Source organism: Bubalus bubalis, chromosome 3 (assembly GCF_019923935.1).
Source record: "Bubalus bubalis isolate 160015118507 breed Murrah chromosome 3, NDDB_SH_1, whole genome shotgun sequence".
Lineage (NCBI taxonomy): Eukaryota > Metazoa > Chordata > Mammalia > Artiodactyla > Bovidae > Bubalus > Bubalus bubalis.
In genome coordinates this window covers 172,276,764-172,295,438 of record NC_059159.1, presented here as the reverse complement: position 1 = coordinate 172,295,438, position 18,675 = coordinate 172,276,764, and the positions used below count along the sequence as shown (strand labels likewise).

General features: G+C 47.5%; 1 protein-coding gene across 14 annotated transcripts in view; it reads right to left on the bottom strand.

The window, feature by feature from the left end:
- CNTRL (centriolin) overlaps positions 1-18,675 on the bottom strand; it is a 136,831-nt gene that overhangs the window by 33,559 nt on the left and 84,597 nt on the right. For 11 of the 14 annotated variants that reach the window (XM_025282345.2, XM_025282352.2, XM_025282344.2 and 8 more), the window contains 14 exons: positions 17,341-17,486; positions 16,539-16,749; positions 15,664-15,843; positions 13,682-13,861; positions 12,833-12,949; positions 12,400-12,532; positions 11,828-11,976; positions 10,025-10,205; positions 8,375-8,688; positions 6,433-6,638; positions 4,324-4,516; positions 1,416-1,546; positions 1,138-1,278; positions 910-1,036 (listed from right to left, as the gene is read on the bottom strand). In XM_025282345.2, coding sequence (XP_025138130.2) covers positions 910-1,036; positions 1,138-1,278; positions 1,416-1,546; positions 4,324-4,516; positions 6,433-6,638; positions 8,375-8,688; positions 10,025-10,205; positions 11,828-11,976; positions 12,400-12,532; positions 12,833-12,949; positions 13,682-13,861; positions 15,664-15,843; positions 16,539-16,749; positions 17,341-17,486 — 2,409 coding nt within the window. The remainder of the gene's footprint in view (positions 1-909; positions 1,037-1,137; positions 1,279-1,415; positions 1,547-4,323; positions 4,517-6,432; positions 6,639-8,374; positions 8,689-10,024; positions 10,206-11,827; positions 11,977-12,399; positions 12,533-12,832; positions 12,950-13,681; positions 13,862-15,663; positions 15,844-16,538; positions 16,750-17,340; positions 17,487-18,675) is intronic. The other 3 variants (XM_025282346.2, XM_025282348.2, XM_025282354.2) reach the window with 1 other exon arrangement.

Genomic DNA, 18,675 nt, shown 5'->3' with positions numbered 1-18,675 from the left:
ATTAAAGAGAGGGAAGGAATACGCAGCTTGACAAAAGTGCTGAGATGGAGAACATCTCGTACAGCCGAATGCTGTGCGGAGGTGGTAGTCTAACTTTAGTTATCTTAGCTGCAAGAGTCAGGGGCCGGGCTGGGGAACGCAGGCATGAAACGCCTGATAAAGGCCCTGAGCTCACTCAAATCACAGCAAACCAGGAACATGAGAACAACGATCGTCCCTCGAGTTACGGTTTTCAAAGAACCTCCCTACCTGTCCTTCATTCCAACTGACAGCACCCTGGCAATGCCCTACCTGTACTTCATTCCAACTGACAGCACCCTGGCAATGCCCTACCTGTACTTCATTCCAACTGACAGCACCCTGGCAATGCCCTACCTGTACTTCATTCCAACTGACAGCATCCTGGCAATGCCCTACCTGTACTCCATTCCAACTGACACCACCCCGGCAATGAGAGTTAGGCAGGGATGTAAGAAATTTACTCGTTTTGTAAATTTAAAACTTACAATTTTAAGGGCAATACATATTCAGTTACAGAAAAGCAGAAAATGCAGACACGTGAAAGGAAGAAAACAGACAACATTCACTACCCTCCCTCGTCAGATGACCATGTTTGTACTTTGGCAGAGACTAAAAATTCAAACACAAATATTTATACACACATTTAACATAAATGATCTCAGAACAGATCATGTTTTGAGACTCACTCATTCAATAAGATATTGTATTGAGGAGATTCAAATTTGGGTTGGGCTCTATTCTTATCCACTAGGATATATGGCCTCATTCGTACTTTACTATGTATTTTCCAGTCTCTTCCACAATCAGACACATATCATTTTTATAATCGCAACACGAATGGAGACTTTCCAGCAGCATGAACTGGTTTTCAAGGCAACTACTGCATACCTGGCTCCTCAGCTTGTCCAGCTCCGCTCTCTTGGCCTGCAGGAGGGCCTCCGACTCTCTCAGGACCTGCAGGTGGTGATCCTCCGTGCGCGCTGCCGTCTCGATGTCTTTCTGCAGCTTCTGCAGCCTACAAGCACCAGCAGTACCAGAGCAAATCGGCAGGGAGACCGAGCCCCAGGAGCCCCTGCCCAGCACAAGCCCACGAAGCCGGGCAGAGGCCGTACTTACTCTTCTGTTAGCTTCTCCTTCTTCGTGTTTAAACACTGGAAGTCTGAGTCTTTTGCTGCAACAACTTTGTTTATCTCTTTCAAGATCTCTTCTTGCTCAGTTTTGTGCTGCTCCAAATCCTTTGTGTCCGCCTGTAACAATCTGAAACACATCGCTTTATTTCCCCCAGACTCCTTAGACTTGACATGCTATTTATCCTAAAGCAATTACCATCCTCTTAGAATCAAACCTCCCGTTCCTCTCACTGGGTGTATCAGTGGCCAAGCGCGTCTGCCTACCTGAGCTGTTGATCAGCCTTGACAAGGCTAACAGCTGTTTCCTGAGCTCTCCTTTCTAACTCCTCAGCATCTTTCTCAGTTTGCAACAAATTCCTCTTGGCATCAGTGAACTTTTCAACAGCATTTTTTGTCTAGAAAAGAAACTGTCATTAAAAGCAATTCAGCTGCAATATTCTCTTACAACTATTGGTATTGTAAATTGGCACAACTCTTGGAAAGCAACAATACCGAAAGAGTGATAAAAATATTCATTCACTTTGACCCGCCAGTTCTCAGAAAAGAATTCAGAAGAACTGCTATATAAAACTGCTCACTGCATACTGAGATAATGTACGACTTGACAAATAAGTGATAATGCATCAACACAATGCAATACTGTGAATACTGTGTAGTCTTTAAAATAAGATGACAAGGTAGTAACATGGAAGAATGTTAATGATAAAATGTTAACTGAAAAAAATAAATTTAAAGGAGTACAAGCACTATAAGAGTGACTATACAAAACTGTGTCTTGTCAAGAAAGAGAAAGGCTTTGCAAAATTAAAAATAGTAATTTGAAGGTGGTGTGGTGAGATGGTAGATGATCTTCTATTTAAAAAAAGTCCGTAGTATTGTTATTTTTTCAACTAAAAATTATCTAAACCAAAACAACCACCCCCCCCAAAAAAAAATTAAAAAAGAGAAGAAAAAAGTGAACAAATAGCTACCCATTTAAGTGGCAAAGACGTTATTTTACCAAAATTCCCTTCACAGAGATTTTTCTTTCAATACATTTACTAGTTCTGAGCTGGTGTTCCCTGCTGCCCGTGAGCTTTCTCTAGTCACGGTGAGGGGGGCTGCTCTCCAGTCGCAGCCGCAGGCTTCTCGCTGCAGTGGCTTCTCCTGTTGTGAAGCGTGGGCGCCGGAGCTCGGGCTCAGCAGCTGTGGCGCACCTGGAAGCCTCCCAGGCCAGGGCTGCGCTGGAGCCTCACACTCTAGCAGGTGGAAGCCTCCCAGGCCAGGGCTGCGCTGGAGCCTCACACTCTGGCAGGTGGGAAGCCTCCCAGGCCAGGGCTGCGCTGGAGCCTCACACTCTGGCAGGTGGGTTGGTTCTTAACCACCGGACCACGGGAGTCCCCAGAGACTCTGGCTTTACTCTCAATATTATCTTAAGTAAAATTCCATTACTCTAAGAATAATTTAATTATGACCAGGAATCAAATATTTAATACTTCTGAAGTATTTCAAAACCTTCCTATACAAGATTTGGCAAAAATAGCATTTTTTCCCCCCCTATTAGCTTGGTTTCTTTTTCTGTCTAAAATCAGAGGCTTGAAAACAATGTCATGAGAGATCCAAAAACAGAGCATCGTCAGAACTTGGTTGGGCAGTGACTCACACTGAGCGGAAGCACTCTGTATTGCAGCTGCGTGCAAGTCAGACATGTCTGCATGTGAGGCTCATCTAGTAAATACTCTGTGTGGATGCAAGGGGGTTTGGCTGGCTCCCGAAGTGCTAAATATTTCACCACACTTCTTTCCACTTTGGACGGCCAGTTTCGACCAGATTCATCCGAAAACCACTGGACAGAACTCACTGCCCACTGTGGAAAGCCCGGTGTCTCCAGCAGTCTTTTATCTCCATGTATGTCAGGTTTTAACAAGTCTGGCACATTCCTTGCAGCACTTTCTCCTTCCTCTTCCTCCAGAGGAAGCTGCCTCCCTGAGTCATTTCGGGAGGATGAAGGAGGAGAAGCTTATTAGCCTGAACCTAGGTTCACTTCCTCTCTCTGCCAACTACCAGTCTCAGTAATCTTTTATACACCACCAATAGATTTTTCTCTGGTCCTGCTCACACCTATTTGCTCTCCCAGTGATCCACCATACGACAGAAGAATGGAAAAATGTCCCCAAAGAAGATGGGGACATTTTTCCATTCTTATAAAGCAACCACTCAGAATTACTTTCGTAAGTCCTTCGTTTCAGCTCCTGGGTAACAGATTTCTCATTCATTCAAATCGGTTCGTGTTGAAACAACAATATAAAAACAGTAGTTCCTGAGGTGCCCCGTATGGAAAAGGGACTTTTTTTTAACCCTGGAATTCCCATCTAGCTAAAAAGCTCTTTTGGTGAGGCAGGACTTCAGCTGTGTGCCCACAGGCTAGACCAGGCTCTGTGAGTTACACCTGTGAGCATCTAACAGGGTTGCCAGGAAAGGTAAACGAAGAGGTATTTATAAAACAGGCAACATGTGGCCTAACAGGGGCTCAATAAGAGGCAGTTTCTTTCCCTCCCCAAATTACTCTGTGTTTAAGTCTTAAGAATATTACTTCAGGCCAAAAATTACTTGATTTTGTATCAACTATCAACTTGGAGAATAAACTAAGAGTCTGACTGTGAGGTGCATTGTTATTTTATAAGACTATAAGAGTAACCCGTTTAATAAACATTACAGCCCAAGTAATTTTTAAAACACACAGGATAAGGAGGTGGGGTGTGTTAGGAACTAAACAACTTTCAGGAGCTTTAAGTATCCTACTTCATCTCACTCACACTGGACGGCCTAGGCTGGCTGTTTTTGCTGTGCTGGGTCTTCAGAGGTTCAGCAGTCCAAGCGTGCGGGCTTAGTTGCCACGCAGCATGTTGGATCTTAGCTCCCTGATCAGGAATCGAACCTGTGTTCCCTGCCCTGGAAGGCGGATTCTTAACCAACGGACCACCAGGGAAGTTCCCCAGCTTAGGTTTTCTTAGCCTGAGTTTACAGTTGAGGAAAGCAAAGCTTGGAGATGTAAGTGACTTGCCCAAATCCTCGCAGCTCCTTAACCAGCAGAGTGCAGCCTGACTCTGAGGCCTGCGCTCTCACACGCTCTCTTTCTAACCCATGCTGCTGATGACAGTAAGCCACCTCCAGCAAGCGCAACAGCACATACTTTCTCTGTTGTGCGTGAAAGTTCACTCTCGGCTTCCGCCAGCAGTCGGTCAGCCTCCCTGAGCTCTGCTCGACGTTTCAGGAGAGTCTTCTCGATGCACTCAATTTCATCTACAATATCTTCATGGTGCTTGAGTGATTTTTCTATTTTTAGTTCATTCATAAGACTCTCAACATTTCCATCAATGAAGTCTCTAAAAAAATTCACATACACACACATAGAGAGATTTCAAATGTGACCGTATCAATACCTATAGCCTAGTGATAAAAAGATGCACGGTGACTTTCTAATACAAGAAGGGATGGAACAGACAGCTACATCTGATTAAGCTCAAGCTCTATGTTTACCTTGGTTCAAGGTCTAAGTATACCTAAGTTTAAAGTTATGTTACCGTATTTTTACTCGATGTGGCATATTGCTGACAATCAGTGAATAGTATGTATAATGTATGATGCTGCTGTTTTGTCCTTTTAAATATAAAGATTTTTTTTTTAATCAGCACTTAGTCAAGACAATGCTGATACTTCAACTCTTCTGTGGTATAAAAATAAAGCAAGCCACTCCTAAGACAACCATCCATTTCCCTCAAAATTATTCTATATTTCTGCTAGAGTAAAATTATGGTGATGATATCTGACAAATCAAAAAGCATAACACAGGACTTAGTAACGCAAGGCTAAAGTCAAAACTGCTTGAAAATGGGACTATCTATATAGAAAAACATGAAAATAAACTTAACACATTAACAGTTTGTCTTTAAATGAATACAGACAATTCTTACTTTTTTCTTTGACCATTTTTGTGTTATCCAAATTCCCCCAGATGGTAATTTATTTTTATAACTAGGAAAAGAAGTGGCTGTCCCACTGGCCTACCTCCCCCTCATGTACAAAAATGAAATGACCGTCCTGTAAGCCCTCAAACACCTAGTCGCAACCTTCTCTCGGTAGCCCTCGCTTTTTCCTGCCAGGTCTGTTAGTCACTCTTGCATTTGCTCCTAGAAGGCAGAGACCCCATCTTACCCACCTCAAGGTCTTCCACAGGTCTTCCTCCAACCCTGGCACATGGGCCAGTCTGGCTAAATGGACAAAAACTGAGGAACTGTCATAATTCATGGTCTAGTGCAGAAGATGGGCTTCTGTGTAACTGACCCATGCAGCAGATACTGCATTAGCTAATGAACGCTATGCCAGACACTGGGGCACAGAGAGGGAGGCCCTGCGCCTGCCCGCCTGCCCTCCTGGGTACCTTACAACACAGTATGGACAGCACTATGCCCCATGCTGCCAACTCTTGATTGTGGGAGCCTGAGATGAGAAAGCTCTTATATCAGAGGGGATCCCTGACCTTCACCTGGAGAGACACACTGGAGTTGTGCAGGGCAGGTTGGGAAGCCACTGCAGGCAAAGGACAGTGCATGCAAAGCTGGGGAGGCAGGAGAAAAGGTGGTGCTCAGGGAAACTGCAGCCAAGTACGCAGGGCGCAGGGCCAGAACAAACACTGTATGGGAAGAGAAAGATGAGAGAGAGGCCGGGTTCAGGCCCTGGAGAGCAGCATGACCGCTGCTGGGAGCACGCACGGCCAGGTGTGCAGCCACGTCGAGAGAGGGGCAGAGCACAAGAGACTAGACCTGGAGAGCCTGACCGAGGATGAGAGTGTCTCAAGGCTGGGGCAGCGAAGACGGAGGAAGGGCGCCAGCGGGAGAGCCCTTTGTGCACAGGTCAGCGGGCTGGGAGAGCAGCTGGACGCCTAGGGGAGTGGAGGGAAAGCGGACTGCTGAGGACACCAGCAAGCCTGCAGCCGGGGTAACGGGGAGGGAGGGCCATTCTCCAACAGCGACCACAGGAGATGCTGATGTGGATTATCGGCCACGAGAACTCAGAAATCACCATGTGGCTATTAAATTAATTTAAATTCAATTCTGTTTCCCAGTTTCATTAGCCACATTTCAAGTGCTCAATAACCACACATGGCTAAGGCTATTGTTCTGGACAGGACAGATCTAGAACATTCCCAAGAACACAGAAAGTGCTACGGGACAACACCGATTTTGGTTACCTTAATGAACTAATTCATCTGAATCATAAAAGTAAAATGGCTAATAATTACTTTCGCTGTTGATGTTTCTGGATGGTTCTATGTAATTCTTCTACTTCGTGCTCTAAGTCTTTCTTCTCTTGCAAAAGTTCATCAATATTATGATGCAGTTCTTCTATTTCTTTCTCAGACTGCCGCTTGCATACTCTCATCCTCTGTTCCTGCTTCTTTGATTTTAAATGCTGTATTATGTCTTCCAATCTAGAAACCTCATTCTCCTAATAAAGAAAAAAATGCAATACTGAAATATCACATGAGGTCATTTCCCCTTTTTCCTGCTCCAAACTGAAATGAACTGTGGTTAAAGTGATATCTATGCCCTGAAAATAGTGGCAGCTTCCTAAGACTTCAGTTTGAAAAGAACAATTAAGTCAAGCCAATGTCTTCACACATCATAGATGACATGGATGGACCAAGAGATTCTACGACTCTTCCACCAGTCCAGCTGTGGCTGCCTGATACACAGTCAGCAGGCACCTCCTGCGGGTACTGTCTGGTCCCCGAGTTCAGCGTCTGACAGAGACACAGACATACATGTCTCCCCCTCCTCTGGACACATGGGAGGGGAGTGGGCTGAGAGGCTACTTAGAGGAAGGGGTGCTCTGCTTGGTCTTGAAGAACAAATGAAATAGGAAAAATCTAAGCCGAAGAAGTAATGCACAAACACAGGAGATATAAAGGCACACATGGGGAACCATATAAACAGCTGGGTACTAGTTGACGGTAGAAGAGCCAGTTTATGAGATTAACAAGTGCTGAGCCAACAGAATTGTTATAAAAACAGCGTGCACTAAACCACCGCAGGCTAACAGGAGTAACGACCATTTGTAACCATGTAAACAGCCACAGCTCTGAAACTAGGTTGACCGATTAAAATTGGGCTGGTGGCTTCACACCCAGGTACTAGAATCCTTTACCTTCCTCTCAGTTTGCTGAGAGGAAAAGGAAAAAATCAAGAGCTCGGAAAACATCAGGATCCAAGTGTCCTGAGTTAGAAGGAGGTACTTGTAATGCATTTTATTTCTTTAGTGCCAAAAGCCTGAAAAGTAAGCTAGGGACTAGGAAGGAATCATTTCTAGAATTTAGCCTAGAGGAAAAATATGAAATACAGTAAAATTTACACTAAGTTAAATGAACTACACTGCCTACAAATAAAGAAGTGTTATGCAGTCATTAAAATACTGCTTAAAAATGTCTATGAAAACCATGGGAAAAATGCTTGTAACATTAAGTAGGAAAAACAGAACACAAAATTATGGGCACAATAAGAGAACCATGAAAAGAAAGAAAGAATCATCATCAATCTCAGCACCGAGGGGTGATGCCAGCAGAGCCTTGCTGTGTGCTGCTGCTACATGTGCTCACACGCAAACACACGCCTACACGTGTGTGCACAACTACAGGCAGGCACGCGCAGTGCCTGGTCAGAGTCGGACACAAGCACGGTGACTGAGCAAGCACACGCCTACACACACACACTCACACAAGCACACACCTACACACACACACTCACACAAGCACACGCCTACACACACACACTCACTCAAGCACACGCCTACACACACACACTCACACAAGCACACGCCTACACACACACACTCACTCAAGCACACGCCTACACACACACACTCACACAAGCACACACCTACACACACACACACAAGCACACGCCCACACACACACACACACACACAGTGCTTGTCAACAAGAACATGCACAGGAAGCCTTCTTTAAAAACGGCTAATTTCTGGGCTGAAAGCACTTTTGTTATAAAATGGTTAAACTAGGTGCACAAAGTGATCTGGCACCCGAACTTCTGACCAGAACAGTATTCTAATAAGAGAACGTCTGCTGGGTTCTGACCATCAGCCTTAAAAGCACACTTCTGGCACGCAGGCTCTGGGGCGGCCCCCGGGAAGCCGTGTGGACCGGGCGCGCGCGCCTCCCCACTTACTAAGGCATGGTGCTCCGGGACGTTGCAGTGCAGCACGCCCACTGGGATGAGGGGGACGGAGAAGCTGGGCGGTGGGGGCCCGTAGACAATGGGGGCACCAGCAGGGGGCGGGCCATACACAACAGTGCCAGGGCTGAGAGGTCGGCTATTGTTGGGCAAGGGAGGCGGCGGTGCGTAGAGGGCCATGCCCTGTGGTACAGGAGAGCCGTCGGGGAACACGGTGTACATCATGTATCCAGGAGGAGGGACGAACGGGCGGTCATCGTGGTCATCCAGCTCGCTCTCCTCCCGGCTCTCTCCTCCACTGTCTGCATCTTCAAACAGAAACACAGAGCGTGTCTTATTCCCGTGGCTTACTAGGTAAACACACTTAGCAGAGAACAGCAGCATTCAGGCCAAGATATCAGAGATGCAAAAATAAAACTTTGTAAAAAAGGTCAAAAGCAGTTTTGAGAAGTGGATCAAAACAGGGATTCCAATTCTTTCCACCAGGTGAACTTGAGTTTCTCCGACACCTATCCATTGGTTTGCCTCTTTACCGTCTTCATTCACTCATCACTCAGCAACATTTGGGTGCCTGCTCCGTGTTACGTGAAGGCCAGCAGAGAAGCGCTATGAGACCCACAGCTCCAAGCTCCACCACCATAAGGGCACAGCCTCTCTCGGTGCTTTGCTCACTCATCTCTCCAGGAAGCAAGAAGTAGCTGTGTGTGCCACTGACGACAGAGCACACAGCCGGCACTCCACTTCCTGAATGAACAGATTCGCAGAATGTAATATTCCCATTTTACAGATTAACACTCTGCTGCTGCTGCTAAGTTGCTTTAGTCGTCTCTGACTCTGCGCAACCCCATAGACGGCAGCCCACCAGGCTCCGCTGTCCCTGGGATTCTCCAGGCAAGAACACTGGAGTGGGTTGCCATTTCCTTCTCCAATGCACGCAAGTGAAAAGCGAAAGTGAAGTCGGTCAGTCCTGTCCGACCCTTAGCGACCCCATGGACTGCAGCCCACCAGGCACCTCCGTCCATGGGATTTTCCAAGCAAGAGTACTGGAGGGGGGTGCCATTGCCTTCTCCGAGAGCAGCTAAATCATTTGCCTAGAATGACACAGCTACTTAGTGAAAGAGCCGGGATTTACCCCAGGTCCGACTCTGTCCTCCGGGGCTCCGGGATTTACCCCAGGTCCGACTCTTCCTCCGGGGCTCCGGAAGACAGACTGGCAACACTTCACTTCAGTTGGTGACTAATGCCCTGAAACAAGGATGTGAACTGCCATGTTCCAGCAGCACAGGTGAGCTGCTTAGCGTGCCTGCGTAAGGCAGTGAGGAGGAAGCGTCCAGAAGAAGAGTGCTTTTTGAGGACCTGGGTCTTGCTGAAGTCATCATGAGCAGGAATAGTTTGGGAGAGAAAAGAAGAACGTTCCGAACAGAGGGGTTCAAACGTGGAGGTGTGAGAAACACAGCATGCAGCTGGGTGTGGCTGACAGGCGGGAGAGCGGTGGGAAGCGAGGCAAGGGGCCACCGCCACGGCCAGGTCACAGAGGGCTCCCGAGCAGGCGGAGAGGCTGGACTGTACTTCATGGATTTCAGGGGACCAAAAGTCATTAACCAGCCAAGAAAAGTGCAACTTCCGGGATGTGATCTGACTTACCTTTATTTGAAAACGATTTATGTAAGCCGCTCCTGATGGGGGAATACACCCAGTATCCGGAGGCAGCTGGAGGGGCACCGTCTTCCCTCCCGTTCTGCTGTGGTTTTCTAATAGGAGTCGAGGCTGCGTACTTCAGCCCGACACCAGAGTCCTTTGTGGCCTGGGAGCTGTGGCTGGAAACCTAGACAAACGACAGAGGAGCACAGCGTCTCTTAGAAATAAAGGCTAATGTGGAGAAAGACCAGAGTCTACAGCAAGGCCGACAAAGAGCTGGTTTCTCTTCTGACATCATAATTCTCGTTCTCGCAGGGAGAAGTGAGACGTGGTCACATGGTCATATAACCTGCATGGGTGCCAGCCTCCTGGCTCCCATTCTCATCCTTCCTAGTGGTCTCTCTTCCTTTGGTAAGATCACAGAAAGCAGGTGCCTTCCAGGCTGCCTGGGGTCTCCGTCTCCTGTGGTGCTGGGGGCCAGGCCTCGCCTTAGAGCTCTACTGTTACGCTCCTTCTCCTTCCCAGTTGCAGGTCAGCCCTCCAAACCCTCGGCCAACTCGGGCTCTGCTCTAACTTACGCTGCTTCCGCCTGTGGCCCTGGTTGTGCCAAGATGTCTGGCTTCCTTAGAGATCTGGGAGGAGGATCTTAGATTCTGCTCTTGGGGTTTTGAGGAAGTCCACACGGCCCTGGGATCCCAGCGGGTGAGGGCTGCTTCTCCTGACTGTGGCTGTCAGCAGATTCCAGCAGGATGTCGCTCTCGGCTCTGGAGGAGAGCCTCTCCTTCCTTCCCACATTCAGGCCACAAACCTTCACTCTGTGCCCGCTGACACCCCTCAACCCTCCTCTCCTCCAGCTCCTCTGCTCTAGCCTCTTCCATCCTGCACCCGAATGAGTTCAAATAGCCCCACCAGCGCAGCTCACGCACTGCAAGTCTAGCCTTTGCACTCTGCCAGACTACTCCTCTGAAACTAGAGCTCTGATCATAGCACACACAGCCGCAGTTTCCCAAGGCCTACGTAATTAAGGGTAAGGGATTTTGAAGTCCCTTTAAAAAAAAATTCATGGCCCCAATCTACTTTGCCTTTCACTGTTCCCATCCCACCCTCAAGCCCCGCAAGGCTACCTGCCATGGCTGACCCAACGCTCCTCGTCCTCGCGGGCTGTCCCCTCGCTCCTGAGAGCACATCCCGTGAGGGCTGCTTAGCGCTCACTTCATGCCCCTGCTTGTGAAGGCGTCTCCCTAGACATCCCCGTGAGACGAATCTGTAACTCTCTGCGACGGGGGCAGAGGCTTCTGGTCTGCTGCCACGTGCCGTCACTGCTCTGTAATTGCACGGGGGTAACTGTGCTCCTCCCCAGCTCATCAACTCTTGGAGGACAGGGGCTCTATCATTCATCACGGCTTCCCACCAAAGTCCTGCACTTGACCTAGACCTCAGGAAGCACTGAATAAATGTCCGTTAAAAGGAAATGAAATCCAGGTGCCTATTTTTCTGTCTCAGCCTCTGTATAATTCTACTGCCATTTTCAACAGTTTCAATAGGCTCTCTGGGCTCAAGTCACTTTATCTCCCTTACAGGATCCTTATTCCAGGACCCCACCACATACACCTGAGCATGGGTGGGCAACTGCCACGCTCCTTGGGAATGCCCCATTTCCATCTCAGTATAAACACTTAAGAACCTCAACGCATGGCTTAGCCTAGATATGTTGTTCTTGACACCTGATCACAGATTTATGGCAGGCAACTTTGTTATATTTTCTTAAAGAAAACTTAGTATACATTCCCAACAACACAGACTTCCTACTTTTGATGATGATGGTGGTGGCATAAAGTACCAATAGCCTCGTCTTTTGAAAGGATCTGCCATGCTGCTGATGTAATCATTCTGGTAAGAAACTTCACGTCGGAGTTCAGCTATTTCTTCCAAAATATTTTCAATGCCTCCTCTGTTATCTGTAAAGGAAAGTTATTCCATGAGTTGGGCATGAAATCATCTACTTCCTTTTTCTCTCAAACGTGATTCCATGAGAGCCAATGATTCTTAGTTCCTCACAGCTGTCCTTTGGTAATAAGTGTTTGCTGACACTTAAAGAGGACAGACATATCCTGCTGCTATTCACTTAGAAAGCGAGCCAGAGAAAGAAACAGATTTGTAAACATTCCTTTTTTTGAAAATACAAAAATGAATCTCTTCTCTCTCTGTAATCAAGTCCCTTGATACTGCACTTACATACATTGGAAAAAGTTATTTATTTATTAAGCTAATTATCACAGCTCTATAAATCAAGCATGGGCTCGATTGGTAACAAATAAATCTGCTAAAGGGAAAAAACCAACAGAACGACCTGATTTTAAAACCAAAGCCCAGTACTTTACCCGCCCCGGTACGGTCTAGTGAGTCCCGTAGCCTTGCGATCTCGCTCCTCTGTCTCTCCATGGTCTCATTCCACCTCTCGATTTCCAGCGCCTGTGAGCTTGCTCCTCGGGTGCCTGCCTCTACCTTCTCCATCTCAATTCGAAGATATTAAAAAAATCACATATGAGAAGTTGCCAGTGAATGTTCTTTCCCAGATGCATTTCTCCTTGCAGTATGATTTATAATCCCGATTTTTTACTTCTACTTTACTAATGAGGAACCCCATTACTCCAGACATTTAAACCCTGCAACGCCTGGCAGCCAGCAGAGGATCGAGTACTGACTGCCGACGGGACCTCAGAACCCTTGGAGAGGGCCCCTACTGCAATTCAGTCGCTTAGGAACTGAGAAGGACCCAAGAAGGAGGTGGTCTCACGGGGTCCCGGCACTGACCTGCTCCTCTCTCTCCCTGAGGAGGTTCTGCAGGAGTTCGATCTCCGCTTCCGCTCGGGTCAGATCCCTCGCGGCCTGTGCTGCCTTTCTGCTGAACCGCTCTGCTTCCTGCAGGTCCTGCTGGGACGGAGGCGCGGGGAAGGCAGCGCGGCACTGTGGGCTGCGCTCTTCTTCTCTCTCCCTCCCAGACTCAGCCTCTGCTCTCATCAGCTCGCACGCCTGGCTACCCCCTGCACAGGAGGCGCCCGGCACCACCTCGCCTACCCATCACTTGGCAGCTCCCCCAACCCCTCTGTGGGGTCCAAGTGGGCAGGGTGCTACATCAGAAAAGCACAGACCAGCTTTTCCTCCCCTGTCCTACAGTCTCCCATGACTGGGGGGGACTCTGGGCTCCCTTGGTGAGGCTTCTCCCTCCTACGACCTGTGGTCTTAATCGCATCAGCATTTGCGTCCTATACAGGTTGTGACAGACTTATCTCGGGCAGGACTCATAATAACACTGTGAAGAGATATACGATCCTCTATACATGATGAAAGGGCTGAGGTTCAGAAGGATGACACCGCAGGCCTGAAGACTTCTGCTTAGCTGTGCGTTGACAGCTGCCTCCCTCAGCGGACCCCTGCACTCTGAGGTGAGGACGGTACGCTTCATTTATGGTTCTTTGGGGACTCCCTAGAGCATCACACCCATGGCAGGGCTGTGATGGGGAACTGCACCCATCAGGTCTGAAGAGAAGCAGACAACTTTACGCAAGAGCCAGAGTCTCTAATGAGAGCTCAAAAACGCAAGTGGCTAGGTGTCTCGGCAGGGCAGCCTCGGTGGGCACTTGCTCTGTGCGTGGGACTCACCTCTGCACGCTCCTGGTTAATTTTCATAACAGTTCCATGAAGGGACTTGAGCTGGTCTTTGGCGATGGTGAGCTCAGCTGTGGCTATCTTATCAGAGGCGGCCACAGCCTTCTTTAGTTTCTTCAATTCTTTATCTAAACCTAGAACCTGTGCCTGAGATTTGGCATCTTCAAGTTTCTTCTGAGATAAAAAAAACAAAAAACAAAGAGAGATGACTCATTTGGTAGCAATGAACTAAGATGCAAGCCCCATGAGAGCAGGAACTCTGTTCACAAGCCCCACGCGAGCAGGGACTCTGTTCACAAGCCCCACGTGAGCAGGGACTCTGTTCACAAGCCCCACGCCTAGAACAATGCCGGGTACACAGCAGGGGCTCCGAGTGAAAAATAAAAATGCCTCCACACTGTACAGTAACTAAGAATGAAATCAGGACACCTCGTCTGGGGGCTTTGTGCCCCTAAACCCATTCATCTGTTGGAAAAGCATTTCTTGGCACCACTGCCAAGCGATGGACCAGCCCCTGTGATCACTGGGGCATGTAGTGGTAAACCAGATAGACTTGCCTGCTGCCCTCGAGGGGCTTATGAGACAGACATATTAAACAAATGCTGAGGCAAACGTGTAACTAAAACTGTGACTGCTGCTCTCAAGGGAGAGAACAAGGCACCCACCTCTGTGAGAGGCTGGCAGGAGAGACCTAGACTGGTGGAAGAGGGAGTCAGGGAGAAGAGAGGGGGAGAGACGTGGTGCAGGGGGGAAGCCAGAACTCAGGGTCTCGGGAACTGCAAGCAGCAGCACGGTGAGAAGAGGAGAGCGCTAACGGAGGCCAACCGCGCAGCGCCTCAGAGGCGAAAGCGCTTTTGTCTTTATCCTAGAAACAACAGAGGCTGCTGGAGAGAAGGGAAGATGGCAGGGACTGACAGGGGTCTATTTGTGCTTTGTGCTGGCTGCTCCTCGGAGCCGGTGTAAGTGGAAATGGGGGCTGTCCCGTGGCCGCAGCCGTTGTCCAGAAGAGATGACGCGTCAGGGTGGATGAGGGTGGTGACCCTGGAGAAGGACACCATGCAGATATTCCAGAGAGATTTTGGAGGCAGACTCGTAAGACTAGGGAACTGATGTGTTCTCACTGAAGCATGAAGCAGGCCACTCGCTGGGGCTGGGAGAAGGTACAGAACAGCGCAGCCTGAGAGCACGCTTCCAGAGGGCAGTGAGGCGGCCGCCAGCCGAGGCTGCAGACACTCAGTGCCACCGCTATGCCCGGATGGGTGGCTTTTAATTCAGGAATAGTCAGCCAGAGTGTAGGGCTAAAGAAAGCAGACAGCTGCTGTTTTGTCACAGAAGATAGGAGAAAGGAGCAAGGAATTTGAGGATATTTGCAAACAATGGTGATAGTGGGAGATCGTGGAACTTAAGTTGGACGAGGAAGAAAGTAAAGACAGGAAAGCCGTACGCCAGGAAAGCCGGGGCTCAGGCACTGGGATCGTCCAGCGCGAGGGTGCTGACAGGAAAGGAGGCTGTGGTCAGAGCGGGGTGCTCCAGCTCATGACCTCAGAGACGCTGGGTGCAGCTTCTGAATCGGACAAGGTGTGACAAGGGGAGTAGTGGCTGGGGTAGCTTTGGAGAAGCTTAAAAAGAGGCCAGGGAATCAGAAAGAAAAGTGAGGAGTTGAAAAGTAATGTTCCACAGACATGTCCAGTTTGGAAAGGGGTGTAGAAGGAGGCAAATTATCCCAACAGCATTTAAGTACCACCCAGCCAACTCTCCACTCGCTCCTTACATCCCAATTGCCTTGTTTCCATCTACCACGCTCCCTCGTCTCAGGCCCCAGATCCAGTGATTTGCATCCAGCCGTCTCTACGGCCCCCCCCCCGCCACCAGTGCAGCCAGAGGTGACCGTGGGTCACAGCCCTCTCAGCTGCCCCCGCGCTGACAGCAGGACCCGGCAGCAGGGACTCGTGTGTCTTTTTCCTGGTCTTGCCCACCTTCTTCTCTAACTCCTGGAGTTGGGCTAGAATTCTCTCCTTCTCTTCATCAGCTTCCTGCAGCTGCAGATCTGTAAGCCCTTGGATTTCCTCCATACTTTTTAGATTTTCTTGTAAATAGTGAATCTCATTCTCTAACTGCTGAATTCTTGCTTCATGTTGCCTCTTGTCAAAATTAATCTGTGAGGAAATCAAGTTTCAAAAATGATTTTTAAGCAAAATATTTTTTGAGCAAAATAAACATCTTCTGGAGAATTGCATTTCATTTTACTAAAGAGTATTAATGGCTTACTGTGGGTGGGTTAGTCACAACTATTCTCTAGGATCCATTTTAACATTTGCCTCATCATTAAAACAGTTACATCAAAAACTCAGATTCAGGCACCATACTGTGCTCTAGCAATGTGGTGTTACTGACCTGCACATTAAGAAACAGCTCACTTGCTTCCAAAGAAAGGAAAACACAGCGTCATGCCGAAGCCTGACTCTGACATCGGTCACCACACTCAGGGCTACATTTCAGTCACACACAGTCTGACTTACTAGAAGTGAAACTTAACAGCAATTACTGTATTTTTTAAAAACTATAGCTTTATTAATTATACCTTAAAGGTATAATTACCTTTATTAAGGTATCATTAATATAGCAAACACTTTTTTTTTTGTGGCCATGCCATGCTGCTTGTGGAATCTCAGTTTCCCACCCAGGGATCCAACCCCACTTTCTTGGCCATGAAAGTGAGGAGTCTTAACTCCTGGACCACCAGGTAATGCCCTACTCTGTATTTACACAAAAAAGGAAGCAATGTGACTTACTGAAAAGCGGGCATGTTTTCTAAACGCTTCCCTCCGGCTGCCTCCTGCCCATCTCTTACCCTTGCTTCTAGCGCTCTCTCACAGGCCTGCCTGAACGCTTCCTGTCCATCCACCAGCTTCTCCTGATGCAGAGCCATTTCTTCTTGGAGTTTTCTTTCCCTCCCTTGGGCTTCCTCTTTCTCCCACTGAGAACGTGTCAGCATTTCACTGAATTGTATCTGCAAGTCAGCAAGACTTTTCCCTAAGACATCTGAAGGACTGTGGATTCTGCTAAGGGGGGAGAGGAAAGATGGTATAAATGTGTCACTTCATTCTTGGCGCTGGACGCAGGCATGCCAGTAGCATCAGTCCACGAGTAAGAAGGGCTGTGTGGGACGGCAGCTGTTGTCAATCCACGGCAAATCACTCTGCACCTCTGGAGCGCAAAGCGTTGTTTTATCAACCGACTGCTGCCACTCTGAGAGCACAGACTACCTTCAGGCTAACAATGTGTGTTCAAAGAATAAATGCCCATTTCACATTTTCAAATTAGCCTGTTTTTCTTTAGCTATTTGTTTTCTACTTAAAGTGTATAATGTAACTCTACTTCCTGAACATCTGCAGTAAGCTTGCAAGAATGCGTTACTCATAAAACCTTTATGTTTTTTAAATTAAATAATAACAAAACATATAAAAGATTAAAAAAATCAGTGACGGACAACTTGAATTAAGTAATCTGTGTCTCAAACATGGTCATACGATAAGGAGAAAACCTTACAAAAGAAATCAGCCATGCACAGTTGCAGAAAGGGGATTTCATCACTGAAGCCCACATTCACGACTCAGCCCACTCTACACCTGGCGGTCCTAACCTTCTATTACCTCATCTCTCCAGCGCCTGATTTCAATTTTCTCCTTACTTCATCTACACGAGCTGCCACTTCTTCTGGACGAATCAGACCATCAGCTACCTGATTAAGGTGATTCTGGAAATCTTTAAGTTGCTGTTTTAACAGGTTATTGTCATCCTATGGAGGGAGGCAAAATGAAGAGGGCTAAAAGTTACCAAAACAAAATTAAAAAATACAGTCACACACACACACACAGCCTATATTATTTACCATATAATAATTCTCGTCAACTTCTTTTACCAATTTTTTAAAACCCTTTTCCACTATGGCTGACAATATCTGAATCTACTGATTAACCCAAAGTCACAAAAGACACAAACAAGCATGATGATGTGTGTCTTGGTGACGCAAAAGGAAGTGCCGTTGGACACTACCTTCTTCTTGCCAAAAACTAAACACTGTGAATCTAAATGAACCTCTGTATAAGAACACATCAATCAACGCCGCAGGGACGCAGCCAGCAAAATCTAGATTACGGGAAACTCTACAAGACAAAGACCCGGTCTTCTTCAGTATGGAACAAAGGTCAAAAAAGAGCAAACCCATAGATTACAAGAGACTTAAGAATCAAGTCAACTAAATGCACTGTGTACACATCATTTGGATTCCAAAAAACACTTCTAAAAAACCTATGAGACAATTTGAATATTCTTAAGGTATTTGGTGATATTAGGGAGTGACTATAATTTTAAGGTATCACAATGGCATCCATGTTTACTTTTTTTTTTTTTTTTTTCCTGTCCATGCCACGCAGCTTGTGGGATCTCAGCTCCCCAACCAGGAACTAAACCCTGGCCACGGCAGTGAAAGCCCAGAAGCCTAACCACAAGGCCTTCAGGGAACTCCTTTATGCTTCTTTCTAAAGCCCTTATTTTTCAGAGACAGATACAGTAGTATGTTATTTACAGACAAAATCAGATGTTTTGGATTTACTTCAGAATAATTCAGTGTGAACAGATGTGGGGGTGGGGTGTGGAGGATGTTCAGTTCAGTCGCTCAGTCGTGTCCGACTCTTTGTGACCCCATGAATCACAGCACGCCAGGCCTCCCTGTACATCACCAACTCCTGGAGTTCACTCAGACTCATGTCCATCAAGTCGGTGATGCCATCCAGCCATCTCATCCTCTGTCATCCCCTTCTCCTCCTGCCCCCAGTCCCTCCCAGCATCAGAGTCTTTTCCAATGAGTCAACTCTTCACATGAGGTGGCCAAAGTACTGGAGTTTCAGCTTCAGCATCAGTCCTTCCAATGAACACCCAGGACTGGTCTCCTTTAGGATGGACTGGTTGGATCTCCCTGCAGTCCA